This window comes from Scyliorhinus torazame, chromosome 6 (assembly GCF_047496885.1).
Source record: "Scyliorhinus torazame isolate Kashiwa2021f chromosome 6, sScyTor2.1, whole genome shotgun sequence".
Lineage (NCBI taxonomy): Eukaryota > Metazoa > Chordata > Chondrichthyes > Carcharhiniformes > Scyliorhinidae > Scyliorhinus > Scyliorhinus torazame.
The window spans coordinates 55,255,661-55,270,882 of NC_092712.1; the positions used below are offsets into that span (position 1 = coordinate 55,255,661).

Sequence of the window (15,222 nt, forward strand, 5' to 3'; positions counted from 1 at the left end):
TTCCTACCTTACAGCATTGATGACATTCAAAAAAAAAACAATTGACCATCAAGCACAATGTAACACCTTGAGGACATGGAAGGAATTGTAGAAATGCAAGCTTTGTTCAATACATTGCCAAAATCTACGCAGGAATTTTTAACTCTCAGCTATAGCAGCTCGAACAGCACTGCATGCTATTCGCACTATGGATCATTTTAAAACCTGTTACAGCGCTCGAGATGGGTTCTTGGATCATATTAGTTTGCTTGTTCAGATAACATCCATTTTATTTCAGCAAGTGTCAGACGGCAAATAGCATGCCTCTTAGCTGTGTATATTATAAATACCCTGTAGAGACATTGACATTTTATTTTATATTCGGCAACTATCTCCAAATGTTAAACTTAAAGAACAGCAAAACCACTACCTTCAGACCCCTTCACAACATCTCCTCTCTTGCCTCCAATTCCATCTCCCTCGTACTGAACAGTGGGACACTCAGCTGCTTTCCCTCTGCTGTTCTTCAAACTTCACACCATAAGAATTATTGAAACTGCTTATTTCCACTTTTGTAACTAGTTAACCTCTGTTAGCTATTCAGTGCTCAAACTATTATATGTACTTTTGTCACGTTCAGTAACTACAGTTCTAAAAGTGTGCAGCTCTGTAGAAGCATCCAGTCACGAATTTAATTGAATAGTCAACTCCACTGGAGTTCAACTATTTTCCATTTCTATATGAAAGGAAGTTAAATTCACAGGCTAAACTACTGCTTCTGTAAACAGGACATTCTGTTCTAAGTGGTTATGGCATCCAAATACCTCATAATGGAGTAAATGTGATCAGAAATTGATTTACTCAATGTAAAATAATTTCATACCTGCAAAGAATTGCATTAACACAAGCTCTGTGGCATTGCTTTAAGGCAAATGGACTGTTTTACACTGCAACACGTGTTACTGCAGGGTTATTGCTTGACAATATTGAATGTCAAATTTCATTTTTATTATAGAATAGCTAGTTTATTTTATGCTTCTAAGTGGGAGAAAAACAAGGCAAATGTATGGTATTGGTAGAAGAGGCACTGTACAAATAACCACAAAACGATGAACAGAGAAAGACAAACTCCTCCATCAAGCCTTTCAATAAAGATATGATTTTTAAAAATTACGATTCCCAATGTCTACCACCGACAGTCAAGTAATAATGGCACTGTCAGCAGTGGAAACAGATATTATGATATGGCAGCACTGGATGAAGGTGCAAGAAATATGAAGCCCTGAATGATGGTCAAAATCGTGAAAATATCCTAAGGAATGGGTAAGGGTGGTCTACTACTGTAGCAGTACTGGAACAATGCACTTCGGTTGGGATAGCACCGGAAAGGCAATGGAATACTGGGACAGCTGGCTGCATGTTGTGAGACTATGTTGCGGGATATTGGGAGTGTATACTTCAGTAACACAGCAGTAGTCAGGGGAGTCTTGCATTTCGTAAAGTAAATACTGCTGTAGCGGGAAGAGGGCCCTTGGGGTCGAACTGCAATATTGAGGATTTCTCTGCTTTCAAAGCTTGGGAGCTTCTTTCAGAAGTGAGATGTGGGGTACAGCTGGTTTACAAAATTACTTTTTGGCTTCAGCAGCATTGAGGAAATACAAAAACTGCAGCTATATGGAGGCAGGGGAGCCCATGGTATGACTATGACAGCACAGGAGGCACATTAGAGCTGTGACCAGGGAAGGTCCTTGAACATAACAGCATCTAGTAGGATGCAACTGCCTAAAGGCCAGGGAATTATCAAAAGCTCAGCTACAAAGGAGATCTGAAAGACTGGGAGCATGAAACAGGGGGGCTCAATATTCAGCAGCAAATTAGATTCAAGAGAGGCTGGTTGCAGTCATGGAGACTGGTGGGGGTGAGGCTGAGGTTTATGATCACGGGCCGCACGGTGGTGCAGTGGTTAGCACTGCTGCCTCATGGCGCCGAGGTCCCAGGTTCAATCCCGGCACTGGGTCACTGTGTGTGTGGAGTTTGCACATTCTCCCCAGTGTTTGCGTGGGTTTCACCCCCACAACCCAAAGATGTGCAGGGTAGGTGGATTGACCACGCTAAATTGCCCCTTGATTGGAAAAAATTAATTGGGTACTCTAAATTTATATTTTAAAAAATGGCCTTGCTCAGCACCACAAACCAGTTGTCCAGCCAGCCGAGCTAAACCGTCTGTTCCCTGTTCCCCCGCCTCCTGAGTGGAGGGTGGATTTGTATTTCTGTCTTCTCTGTGGGGAGGCGATGGTGTAGTGGTATTATCACTAGACTAGTAACCAAGAGACCCAGGTTCAAATCCCGCCACTGCAATGGTGAAATTTGAATTCAATAAAAATCTAGAAATAAAAGTCTAATGATGACCATGAAACCATTGTCGATTGTCACAAAAAAAAACATCTGGTTCACGGACTCTTCCTTTCGGGAAGAAATTAACTGGTCTGGCCCACAGCAATGTGGTTGTCCCCTCAAGGGCAATTAGGGATGGGCAATAAATGCTGGCATAGCCTGCGATGCCCACATCCCATGAACAAACAAAAAAAAAAAACACACGGAACTGAAAGTGCTAAATCTGAACATTAAATTGGAATTATTCGCACAAAAATTCCTATTATCCATTCAAGAAGTGACAGCTTTTCTCTGATTTCCATGCTGCTGCTACTCAGGAATAAAAGTGATTCATTGCCTAGATTAACTGGAAAAGGTAACTCACACAAGAATGGAATCCAACCCCAAACAAAGAACATGGATTACAGAATCAGGTTTTCTAATCCCGATCATGCTAGTTCCATTTAAACGATGGAATTTAAATGATCAAGCAGAAGAAAGTACACCCATGGCAGTTGTTTGTGCGGAGTCTGATGAAACTTAAACACTTAATTCAGTCCAACAGAAGCAAAATCAACAGCTCAAGGGCAGAAGAGTAGCATTGTACTCTTAATTATCTGGTATAACTGGTTCTCTGATAAAATTGAAGAACATCTAGAAACCAAAAGCAGTCAGCATGATTTCAAAGCCAGGTCCTGATTGACCAACCTTATAGACTTTAGGGTAACATAACAGATTTTAGCATATGGATTTCAAAAGGCCTTCAAATAAGGTACCTCATAGCAGATTCGCAATTAAGGTCCTAGCATGTAGAGCAGCAGAACATGGAGCAGAATGGTTAGCATGCTGGCTGCAAAACAGAAAACAGAGAGAAGATAAGGATAGTTAACTCAGAAAGGTAAGTGGTGGGAAGTGGTGTTCCACAAGGATAAGTGTCGTTCAGTTTGCATGAAGGAATTGTAAGTTTCAAAGTTACAACTTTAAAATCTGAAGACACCAGCAAGTTGAAAGTATAGTCAGAACAAAGAAGAATATGACAAAATACAAGGTGGCATTAGTAAATTTGCTGAATGGGCATGTAAATGGCAAATGAATTTCAATATAGCCATGTGTAAAGGGTGCATTTTGGTAGCATAGGTGTGGCGGTCACATTAGTTCTTGGAAAATTCCAAGATGGTGTATAGAAGCAAAGGGTTCTAAGCGTAGAGATACACAAACCAGAAGAAGTAGCAACAGGAATTAATACGGCCATATTTGAAGGAAACATAGCACTTGGGCTCATTATTCGAGGAACAGAATTGAAAAGGGAGAAGTAACATTTAACTTGCCTGCCTGGACTACACGGAGCACTGTACATACTACATTGCCTCTATATTATATGATTATAGAAGCATCACAGAAGGCGCAAAAAAAAAATTACAAGATTGAAATCAGAACTGAGGGTTTATACTTTCAGACTGATGGGACATTTGCAATAGTATCCCTCAGGGCAGTCAATGTCAGAGCCACTGTTTTTTTCAATATATATTAATCACCTGGACTTCAACATGCAGGGCATAATTTCAAAGTCTGCAGGTGACATGAAACTCGGAAATGTAAACAGCGAGTGGGACAGCAACAGAGTTCAGCAGGACATTGATGGGCTGTTGAAACGAGAACAAACATGACAGATAAAATATAACACTGAAGTATGAGGTGATTAATTCTGCTAGGGAGAATGAGGAGAGACAATATAAACCAAATTATATGGTTTTAAAGGAGAAAATACTGTGGATTCTGGAAATCCCCCCAAAAATAGAAAATGTTGGAAACAACTTCCGAACACTCTTGCGAAGGTTCACATTGGACTTGAAGCGTTAACAATGTTCTTCTCTCCACGGATGCTGCCAGACCAGAGTTTTTCCAGCATTTTTCTGTTTCTATTTTAGGTTGAAAGAGGTTGCTGGAACAGATAAGCCCGGGAACAGGAGTACGAACACAATTCCTTGAATTCACAGGACAAGACAAAAACCATTTTAACAAGACACAAAACGTCTTTCCATAACATGCAAAAGCAAAGTAAGAATTTTCAACCTTTATCAAACACTATTAGGGGCCCAACTAGAGTATTCTGGCAAATTTGGTGTATCATTCCTCAAGGGCAATCTACCACTCCTTAAGGGCAATCTTAAAGTCCTAGAGAGCATGTATTTAAATTATACCACGGATGAAAAACTTCAGTTACACATTCAGACTAGAGCAAAGGCAATTAAGGCGAGATCTGATACAGGAGTTGATCATCATGGAGGGTTCTGATAAGAGTAAATAAGGAGAAACAGTGAGGCGACATTGGTTTGAAGTAATTGGCACAAGAACCAGGAGGAAAACATTTTTTAACAAAGCAAGCTGTTATGATCTGGAATGTACTCCCTGAAATTCTGGTGGAAGATGATGCAACAGAAACTGTCATAAGAACACAATTGGAGCACAATTAGGGCATACTGCCTCGCAAACCTGATCCACTTTGGTGGACGTTCGACAACTCCACTTGATGCCCTATTCTATTCCCATAGCCCTCCAGTCCTCACGTGTTCAAATAATCTATAGATCTCAGGTTTGAACATAATCAACAATGGAATATCCACACATCCTCTGGGGTCGTCAATTCCAAGATTCACAACCCTCTCATTGTGTTTTTTAATGGCCAACCGCTATCTGGCTGTGACTCCTAATTCGAGAAACTCCAGCCAGCGTTTCAGTAACTACCCTGTCAAAACTCAAAAATGGTGTATATTTTAATGAGGTTACCTCAGCGGGATGGAATAAATGCTTGAAATAGAAAGATTTTGATGGGATGTGGGGAAAAAGCAGAGCATCGGGACTAACTCGATGGCTCTTTTAAAGGGCCATCAGTTTGTCAAGTACCAACTGAGATTTTCCAGCATTTTCTCTTTCGTTACATATAGATTATATATATTAGATAGATACAAACATTTAGTATAAAAATATAAAGGCTGAACAGGCTGGAGTTCGTTTGTCTAGAATGGAAACGGCAGGGGGGGTTGACCTGAAATAAGTCTTTATGCCTCTAAAAGTGGTGAGAATGTGGCACTTGCAAAATATCACATTGAATGGCTGAAGCAAATAGTATAAATGCATTCAGAGGGAGACTAGCCAAGCACATGAGCGTACGCTGTGATTCAGAGGAAGCATGGACAGGAGGCAACGGTAGGAGAAGGCAGTACGGTAGCACGTGGTTAGCACAGTTGCTTCATAGCTCCAGGGTCCCAGGTTCGATTCCCGGCTTGGGTCACGGTCTGTGCGGAGTCTCAATGTTCTCCCTATGTCTGCGTGGGTTTCCTCCAGGTGCTCCGGTTTCCTCCCACAGTCCAAAGATGTGCAGGTTAGGAGGATTAGCTATGCTAAATTGCCCTTAGTATCCTTGACTTCAGGAAGCAAAGTACTGTACATAACCCTGTCAGCGTCAATGGGGCAAAGGTGGAGATGGTTAGCAGCTTCAAATTCCTAGGGGTACACATCTCAAAAATCTGTCCTGGTCCACCCATGTCGATGCTACCATCAAGAAAGCACAACAGCGCCGATACTTCCTCAGGAAACTAAGGAAATTCGGCATGTCCACACTAACTCTTACCAACTTTTACAGATGCACCATAGAAAGCATCCTATCTGGCTGCATCACAGCCTGGAACAGCAACTGCTCGGCCCAAGACTGCAAGAAACTACAGAGTCATGAACACAGCCCAGTCCATCACACAAACCTGCCTCCCATCCATTGACTCCATCTACACCTCCTGCTGTCTGGGGAAAACGGGCAGCATAATCAAAGACCCCTCCCACCCAGCTTACTCACTCTTCCACCTTCTTCCATCGGGCAGGAGATACAAAAGTCTGAGAACACGCAGGAACAGACTCAAAAACAGCTTCTTCCCTGTTTTTAATCAGACTCCTAAACGACCCTCTTATGGACTGACCTGATTAACACTACACCGTTGGATGCTTCACCCGATGCTGCTGTTATTGTGTACCTTGTGTTGCCCTATTATATATTTTCTTTTTATTTTATTTTCATGTACTTAATGATCTGTTGAGCTGCTCGCAGAAAAATACTTTTCACTGTACCTCGGTACACGTGACAGCAAACCAATCCAATCAATCCAAAAAGGTTAGGTGGGGCTACGCGGATCGGGTGGAAGTATGGAGATAGGGCGTGGGGTTGTGTGGAGTGCTCTTTCCAAGGGCCGGTGCAGATTTGATGGGCCAAATGGCCTCCTTCTATGAATAAATTCTATGATTCTATGAACATAAAAACCAGCATGGACCAATAGGGCCAAATGACCCTTTTGGTGCCATATCCCCGATTAAATGAAATAGGAAATTCATGAGAAACCTCTTTACCCAGAGAGTGGTTAGAATGTAGAACTGATGACCATAAATAATGGAAAAAATAACATGCAAGAAGAAAGGTTGCTCTGATGGGGTGAGAGAAGAATCATGTGAAGCACAAACACCGGCATGGACCAGTTGGGCAAAAAGGTTTGTTTTGGTGCTGTATATTCCTCTAATTCTATGTAGAAGCTCTACAAGGCTTACATAGAACTACTTCGGATTCACAAATAGGAGATGCTCGAAGTACAAACAAAATGCTCTGCTACCCATCCAGCAAACCTGCATGCATGGTGAATGCTAGAATCCCCAATGACAAGTTGTCTCTTGTAATTGTATTTCTCCCATGTCTCAGGGCCTGGCAGTCATTCATATTGTATACACAGTTGAAATAATAAAAAAACCTCCTCCACTTTCAGATTTCAATAAAAGTGTCCAGTTCAAAAAAATAGAACTGATTTCAGACAAATCAGTTAATATTATTCTGCCATTTCACATTCAGATTTCCCAATTCCATTTAACCTTAGTAGATTTTTGTCTGTGCTTGGGCTTGTTGGCCCTTAATGGTTATCTAGTTATTTTTTACAGGCTGTATTGGGAACAAATGATGATGAATGTTTGCTGTCACTTGTTCTGAATGAAGGGTTGAATGAGGTATTCTTCTTTTGTTCATGTCCGACATCCACCTCAAGGCCGCCTTCTTCCACCTCAAGGCCGCCTTCTTCCACCTCAAGGCCGCCTTCTTCCACCTCAAGGCCGCCTTCTTCCACCTCAAGGCCGCCTTCTTCCACCTCAAGGCCGCCTTCTTCCACCTCAAGGCCGCCTTCTTCCACCTCAAGGCCGCCTTCTTTTTTTCTTAAAATATATTTTATTAAAGTTTTCAAACACAATTTTTCCCCCTTACAAATCAACAAAAACGGTAACATAATAACTGGTAGATAACATTGTTTAAATAAAATAGTGAACTAACAAAATAACACGAAATAGTGCCCCCCCCCGCCATCTAGAACACAAACAATTTACCCCCCCCCCCCCCCCCGGGCTGCTGCTGCTGGCTATCTATTTTCCCCCTAACGTTCCGCTAGATAGTCGAGAAACGGTTGCCACCGCCTGGTGAACCCCTGAGCCGATCCTCTCAGCGCAAACTTCATCCGCTCCAGTTTTATGAACCCTGCCATATCGTTTACCCAGGCCTCCACGCCGGGGGGTTTCGCTTCCTTCCACATGAGTAAAATCCTACGCCGGGCTACGAGGGACGCAAAGGCCACAATATCGGCCTCTTTCGCCTCCTGCACTCCCGGCTCATCCGCTACCCCAAATATAGCTAACCCCCAGCTTGGCTTGACCCGGACCTTCACCACCTTCGAGATCACTCCCGCCACTCCCCTCCAATACCGGACACGACCAAAACATGTGTGTGGTTCGCCGGGCCTCCCCTGCACTTCCTGCACTTGTCCTCCACTCCGAAGAACCTGCTCAACCTCGCTCCCGTTATGTGTGCTCTATGTAGCACCTTAAATTGGACCAGGCTAAGCCTGGCACACGAGGAAGAGGAATTTACCCTACTTAGGGCATCAGCCCACAAACCCTCAAGGCCGCCTTCGTCCGCCTCAAGGCCGCCTTCGTCCGCCTCAAGGCCGCCTTCTTCCACCTCAAGGCCGCCTTCTTCCACCTCAAGGCCGCCTTCTTCCCTCAAACATTGCCAGACTCCATCCCTGCCTCAGATTAGGCACGTAATGCATGAAAGGAGTTTTGTAATGGCCTTCGGAGTTCTACGAGACCATAAGTAAATGAACTGGGCAAGAAAATCTGATGATCGGAGAGAGATGGTACAAAATATATGTGAAAGGGTCTCATTAATAAAATCTCCGACCCCAAACAACCTTCACAGAGCATCCGCAGCCAGAATAACCAGCTAAAGAATTTCAGATCTGTTCAGACAATAAAGGCACTCATAAATGCAACTTTTATACCTGCAGTTAGCCTATCTACAACTGACAGAACTTAAAATACAAGAGATACCTGATCAAAACGTCTTTCCTCCAATGTAGCAAATTTTACTTGGATGAGCTCTTCACAATTGCCGTATCAAATTATCTGGCTGCTCTCGCATGCAGTCTGACAGACTTTACATCCGCGGTGAAATTATCTCAATTCATTACTTCAAAAAAAATTACACAGGGATGTCATTTTGTATTATGTCTATCTTCAGGAGTTTCCCTTGAAACATTTTCAAGTCAGGATTACCAGCCTGATATTTCTACATCGATTGATACATTTAGTCAGGCTGCCAATGGCAACAAGGCATGTATGAAGTGGCAAACTACCTCTCAAATATTTGACATGTACACTTTCTGTGCGCACACACCTTACTTCCAAAGCACAACCAAGTTATGCCTTATATGTCGATTGCACTACAGGAACTACCTAATCAGTAAGTAAAATCATCTCGGGTTACCCAGCATAATATGGTTGTGGTAATTTTTTCTTCCATTTTCAGGATTTTGTGTTTGTGCCAAATAAATAGTCCAGCTAGGACCCTTTGCCTATTCTCAGGTCTATTGCAATCACCAACTTCTGATTTCATAATGGGACTATTGTAAGTAAGATAGTGGCTGGTTTCAAGGGCATCAACTGGACAGCATGCAAGGAACAAATGGAAGAACAAGATCGGTGATGACAAATAGGCACAACATAAAAGTCACAGATTATGAATAATGTGGAACAGAGTCCTATAAAGAGTACTAAAGAAGCAAAGCTGAGGTAATGAAGACAAAGGAGGGTTTCAGCGGCAGTTCAGATGAAGGAGAACTGTGGAACACGCTACCCCATAATGTGGTGGAAACTGAGTCATTAAATGGTTTTCAAGAAAGAGATAGATGTATTTTTGATTGTTTTTAAACGGATTAAATGGAGGTAGGCAAAAGTTGGGGGTGGACTTGCGACCAGGAAGAGATCAGCCATGATCTGATTGAATGGCGGAGCAGGCTCGAAGGGCTGAATTGCCTACTTCTGCTCCTAATTCCTTTGTTCCTAAGTTCCTACGTTCCTAGGTGGGGAGGTCGACTTAGCAATCTTGTACATGGATTTGATGTTAGGTTTGAAACTCTTTAAACAGGACACAGAGAACGCACAATTTTGGATTCCACCTGCACAAAATACAGGTCAGTGTGTCATGTGCAAACTTTCTGGTAGAAACAGAAAATAATAGCTTCAGCCTTGTTATTGAAGAGCTGAAAAATGTTCTTTTGCACTCAACAATCTCCTGAGTCATATCAATGATGAAATAAAGTGCAGGGGCGATAGGTGGAGGGGCAAGTAGTATTGAGGAGGTGGGGAGGCTGCAGAAAGATTAAGACAGTTTAGGAGAGTGGTCCAAGAAATGGCTGATGAAATTCAACATGGGCAAGTGCGAGGTCTTGCACTTTGGAAAAAAGAATAGAGGCATGGACTATTTTCTAAACGGTGCCAAAATTCATAATGCTGAAGTGCAAAGGGACTTGGGAGTCCTAGTCCAGGATTCTCTAAAGGTAAACTTGCAGGTTGAGTCCGTAATTAAGAAAGCAAATGCAATGTTGTCATTCATCTCAAGAGGCTTGGAATATAAAAGGAGGGATGTACTTCTGAAGCTTTATAAAGCATTAGTTAGGCCCCATTTAGAATACTGTGAGCAATTTTGGGCCCCACACCTCAGGAAGGTCATACTGGCACTGGAGCGGGTCCAGCAAAGATTCACACGGATGATCCCAGGGATGGTAGGCCTAACATACGGTGAACATCTGAGGACCCTGGGATTATATTCATTGGAGTTTAGGAGGTTGAGGGGAGATCTAATAGAAACTTACAAGATAATGAATGGCTTAGATAGGGTGGATGTAGGGAAGTTGTTTCCATTAGCAGGGGAGACTAGGACCCGGGGGCACAGCCTTAGAATAAAAGGGAGTCACTTAAGAACAGAGATGAGGAGAAATTTCTTCAGCCAGAGAGTGGTGGGTCTGTGGAATTCATTGCCACAGAGGGTGGTGGAGGGCGGGACGTTGAGTGTCTTTAAGACAGAAGTTGATAAATTCTTGATTTCTCGAGGAATTAAGGGCTATGGAGAGAGAGCGGGTAAATGGAGTTGAAATCAGCCATGATTGAATGGTGGAGTGGACTCGATGGGCCAAATGGCCTTACTTCCTCTCCTATGTCTTATGGTCTTATTTGCAGTCATAAGATTATCAGAGGTACACAGAAGCTGCAATAAAACAAATAATGCTGCAAATAACCAGCAACTCGAGAGAGCATTTGTGGAGAGAAAAATAGAGGTTCACCTTTCAAGTCTGTGTGGTTTCATCAGAACAGATCGAAGATGGTACCTTGGAACAATGAAGGTGACCATTAGATCATGGAAGGAAAACAAACAGAGATGCAGTTATATCTAATGTGCACCATGTAGGAACGGAAGACCATGCCATGGAAACAGGTGAAAAAAATAATGAAAAAGTATGTTTAACCATGTTGAAAGCTATAAAGGCATTGGGGATGGATAATGCATTAAGACAACACATCAAGCAGCATATTCATTCAGTGCTTTGGCCTGCAGGGTCACATTTCTGTGGGCAACAAAGAAACCAGGAACCATCGAGTAGAGCTGGGCAAAAAGAAACAGACATTAATCTACTGAATTGCCGACCAAGCTCTCAGGGCATAACGAGTCAGTCACAGTCAGGGAATTAGTTTTAAAGAGCAGTCACTATTATAATAATAATTATTGTAACAAGCAATGTGCAGGGAACAAATGAAAAAAAGAATGAATATGACATAATAAAATAAAGTAGTAGAGTTTGTGCAAAGTGGAGTTCAGGTGCCCAGCAATGAGCATTAAAGAAGTCAAACTGAAGGCAAAGACTACATAGAGTAGAGGCTTGAGCAGAAGGAGGCTGCAGCAAGATTAGGACAACATTCTAGCTTGGGCTGATAAGCGTCAAATAATTTCTGCAATACACAAATGCCAGATAATGACCATCTCCAACAATAGTGATTCTAACCACCTCTCCTTGACAATCCCACCTGCAAATCCCAGCAAGTCAGGTCAAAGGTGGTGTGTTCTGTGGTGAGTGACTCACCTTTTGCTTTCCCAGTCTTTCCATCAACTGCAACTTCAACATTCAAATTGGCACAAAATACAAATCTATACTAACCTGGTTTCCTCTTGTATTTGGTGATAATGAAGTAGGAGATTGTGTACAGAATAGCAAACAAAAGGAAACAAATCTGCAAGAAAACAGAACAAAATAACATTCAGACAAATTTGAGCATTAACCAGCACTTTATTCTTCTAAATTGCTACGAAAAATGGCTCATATCTTATTTCATGTACGATGGTGTCTTATTTCATGTACTATGGTGTCAGTGTAGAAGTCAACTTCTGAAGCCTCCAAAAATCCTTGCAAAAATATTTGTATGCAGAGTATAAAATGTGGGTGTGGCTGGTTGCCCATTTTGAAATGTGAAAATAGAACACCAGCAATTCATTCTAAATTAATGTGGCATAGTTTATTGAATAAATTAATCATACAAAGATACCCATCACAATGAGCATTTTAAAACACAAAATGTATTGTCTTCAGCATTGAATGCAAAGTGGTCATTGACTTCACTGTGTCACTTTGGCTATGGCATCAACACAAGCAAGGTTCCCCACTTTGGATCAGATGTGGCGCTCTCAGTTTCAGAATCAACCCTCTACAACAAATAATCTTCCTCTCCATCCACTGAATTAATATTCACATTTTTTTAACAATCCAATGATCGTTTGTGGTTGAATAAATTCCCACCATTTGAAGTGGGGAGCACATATATTTCCACTCTTTGAAGCTTCACCTCAGTCAACCATCCATCTATTCCATTTGAGGCACACATCCAAAAGGTCGAACAGATGTCAGACTCTGCAATGAGTTGTTTCCTCGCAGGTGACTCATTATCTCATTGGCTATGAGATCTGAACATGTTTCACACTAATGGGCTTTACTGAGGTCACCGAGATGCCTATTCTACACATTATCAATAACTTTACTCCATTCTCATCCACCCAACTGCTGTCATGGAGATATACAAAACTCCTACAGGGAACTGGATCAGCATGGTTTGATGCTTGAAAATTACTGCAGGCTTTACTTTTGTTTTGTCGGCCATGCAGGTTAGGACCAGCATGAATCTTGCCGTCTCGTGTGCTGTGTTTTTCAGTGGAACTGCTCTGGAACCTTTTCACTCTACAGTTCAACTCTGGGCATATCAAAATTCATGAGAAGTCCATCCATGTTGACAATGTATCATGGGTGCTCGTATTTTTTCTCCTGTCGGATGAAGAATCACTGAAAACTGGTCATTTTGGCATCGATGTCTTTTGGTAGTCTCTGAGCAATCTTGGTCTGCTGCAACACAAGACATTTTCATTCCATAAAGCAGCTTGAGCAGCTAGGTGTTTCTCTCAAATCTGCGCTGGAAGAGTTTGATTTGGCCCACTCAAGTGCGCATTGCATTCTGGTGATGGTAAAATCACTGACTATTTTCATGGACCCATTCCAATAGATCCTTCTCAAGATTAAGCTTGTGGCTGGTCCCAGTTCTCCTGCCGCATTTGGTCTTTGGCATCTTTTTCCAAGATGGATTCCTTCTGCGTCCATTCTCACAACAGTTTTTCATTAACACTGAAATTCCTTGCTGCAGCACAGTTAATTGGCGAGTTAGCAAACATTATGACTTTCAGTTTGAAACCAGCTTCATACCTCTTTATGTTGTCAAAATACTAATTTCTTTTGTCATTCACCATACGAGGTCTGCTTTGTAGGTGTGTTTTACATTAATGTGCATCTACATAATGCAGCCTATCTCGCCGGATCAATAATGCAAGAATAGCATATTGTTTCTGAAAGGGGGGGGGGGGGTCAAAATCTACACTGAGTAGATGCAAAACACAACTTTTGAGGCTGGAAAAATTGGATCATCTTATACACTGGGTCAACCAACGTTCCAGTAAATGGCATTGATCATGGTGTGTGTTTAAAAGAACTCGAGACACTTGCACTGCAATATATTTTTGCAAATTCCAAACAATGTTGTAACCTTTGTATCTCTGATCTGCATCCAACTTCTAGGTTGTAGCCAACATTCCAGTTTGCACATTTCCCTAACAATTTTGTTTTAAATCCAATTTAAAAGAATACATTGCATCAGAGCATCCCAACTGCCTCCTCTTTCACTTCACTTTGGCAACATCTTTTTCTTTGGTAAAAACAGGTGCAAATAATTAATTTTAAAAATAAATATTCAAGCTGATGAAGTTAACTTGGGAACAGACTAGCTATCATAACCTCAGGCAAAAAGTGCAACTCCAAAAAAATACAAAAGACAAATCTTTAACAGGTCATTGTGGAACATTTTATAATTGATTTTTTTCCCCGAAGTCTTACGTTAGACATTAGAAATTTTACTTTGAGGAAGATGGGAGGTGTAAATGATCCCAAACCATTTTGAGTGATAGGAAGGAGTGCAGTGCACCCTTATGATGAGTGCCTGTAAATACACAGCAATAGGACACCGTTGATACTGTGCTTTTTCCATTACTGCTATAAAAAAGGAATAATAATAATCTTTATTATTGCCACAAGTAGGCTTACATTGACACTGCAATGAAGTTACTGTGAAAAGCCCCTAGTCGCCACATTTTGGCGCCGGTTTGGGTACACAGAGGGAGAATTCAGAATGTCCAATTCACCTAACCAGCACTTATTTCAGGGCTTGTGGGAGGAAACCGGAGCACCCGGAGGAAACCTACGCAGTCACGGGGAGAACGTGCAGATTCCGCACAGACAGTGACCCAAGCGGAAATCAAACCTGGGACCCTGACGCTGAGAAGCAACCACTGTGCTACCGTGAATTTCTAACGGTAAAAAATGGCACAAGAGAAAAGCGATGAGTAAGTCAGACACGGTTGTGTGGACAGAAATACATGCAAATACTAGATTTTTGAGGTGGCACGGCTGCCTCACGGCCCAGAGGACCCGGGTTCGATCCCGGCACATAAGCTGAAGAATTAGGTAACTCCAGTGAGCCTCATCTTGGTAATATTGTTCTTCTCTCTTCCTTTCCATCTATCTTCCATCTTCCTTAACTTTTTTTCTGCCTTTTGGATGGCAAGAACAGAGTGGTGTAACATGGAAAAGAACCATCACAGGCGTCAAAGAATATTATAATGAGATTATTTTATAAGGCACTGGGTGTAGTTCTTCAGTTATCCGTTGTCTTAGGTATTCCAACAGTCGGTGTTTACTAATTATTGGACACTATATATACAGATACAGTAAAAGCCGAAGCTTGGAGCGGTCTCTATGTTTGCTTCTACACACAGTTCTGTCCAACACAACATGAACCCTTGATGCTGGTCATATTATCCGTTACAAAGTGTGGGCAGTACTGGACTCAGCCCCACATTAACCCTGTATG

At 42.0% G+C, this 15,222-nt stretch overlaps 1 protein-coding gene across 2 annotated transcripts in view; it reads right to left on the bottom strand.

The window, feature by feature from the left end:
• The window catches only part of lmbr1 (limb development membrane protein 1), a 316,729-nt gene that overhangs the window by 244,193 nt on the left and 57,314 nt on the right, over window positions 1–15,222 (bottom strand). Inside the window, exons 2-3 of one of the 2 annotated variants that reach the window (XM_072508213.1) lie at window positions 11,919–11,991; window positions 11,049–11,093 (exon numbers count right to left, since the gene is read on the bottom strand). Coding sequence is in view for 1 of the 2 variants with exons in the window: in XM_072508212.1 (XP_072364313.1) it covers window positions 11,919–11,991 (73 nt within the window). In the remaining variant the exon portion in view is untranslated. The remainder of the gene's footprint in view (window positions 1–11,048; window positions 11,094–11,918; window positions 11,992–15,222) is intronic. The other variant, XM_072508212.1, reaches the window with a different exon arrangement.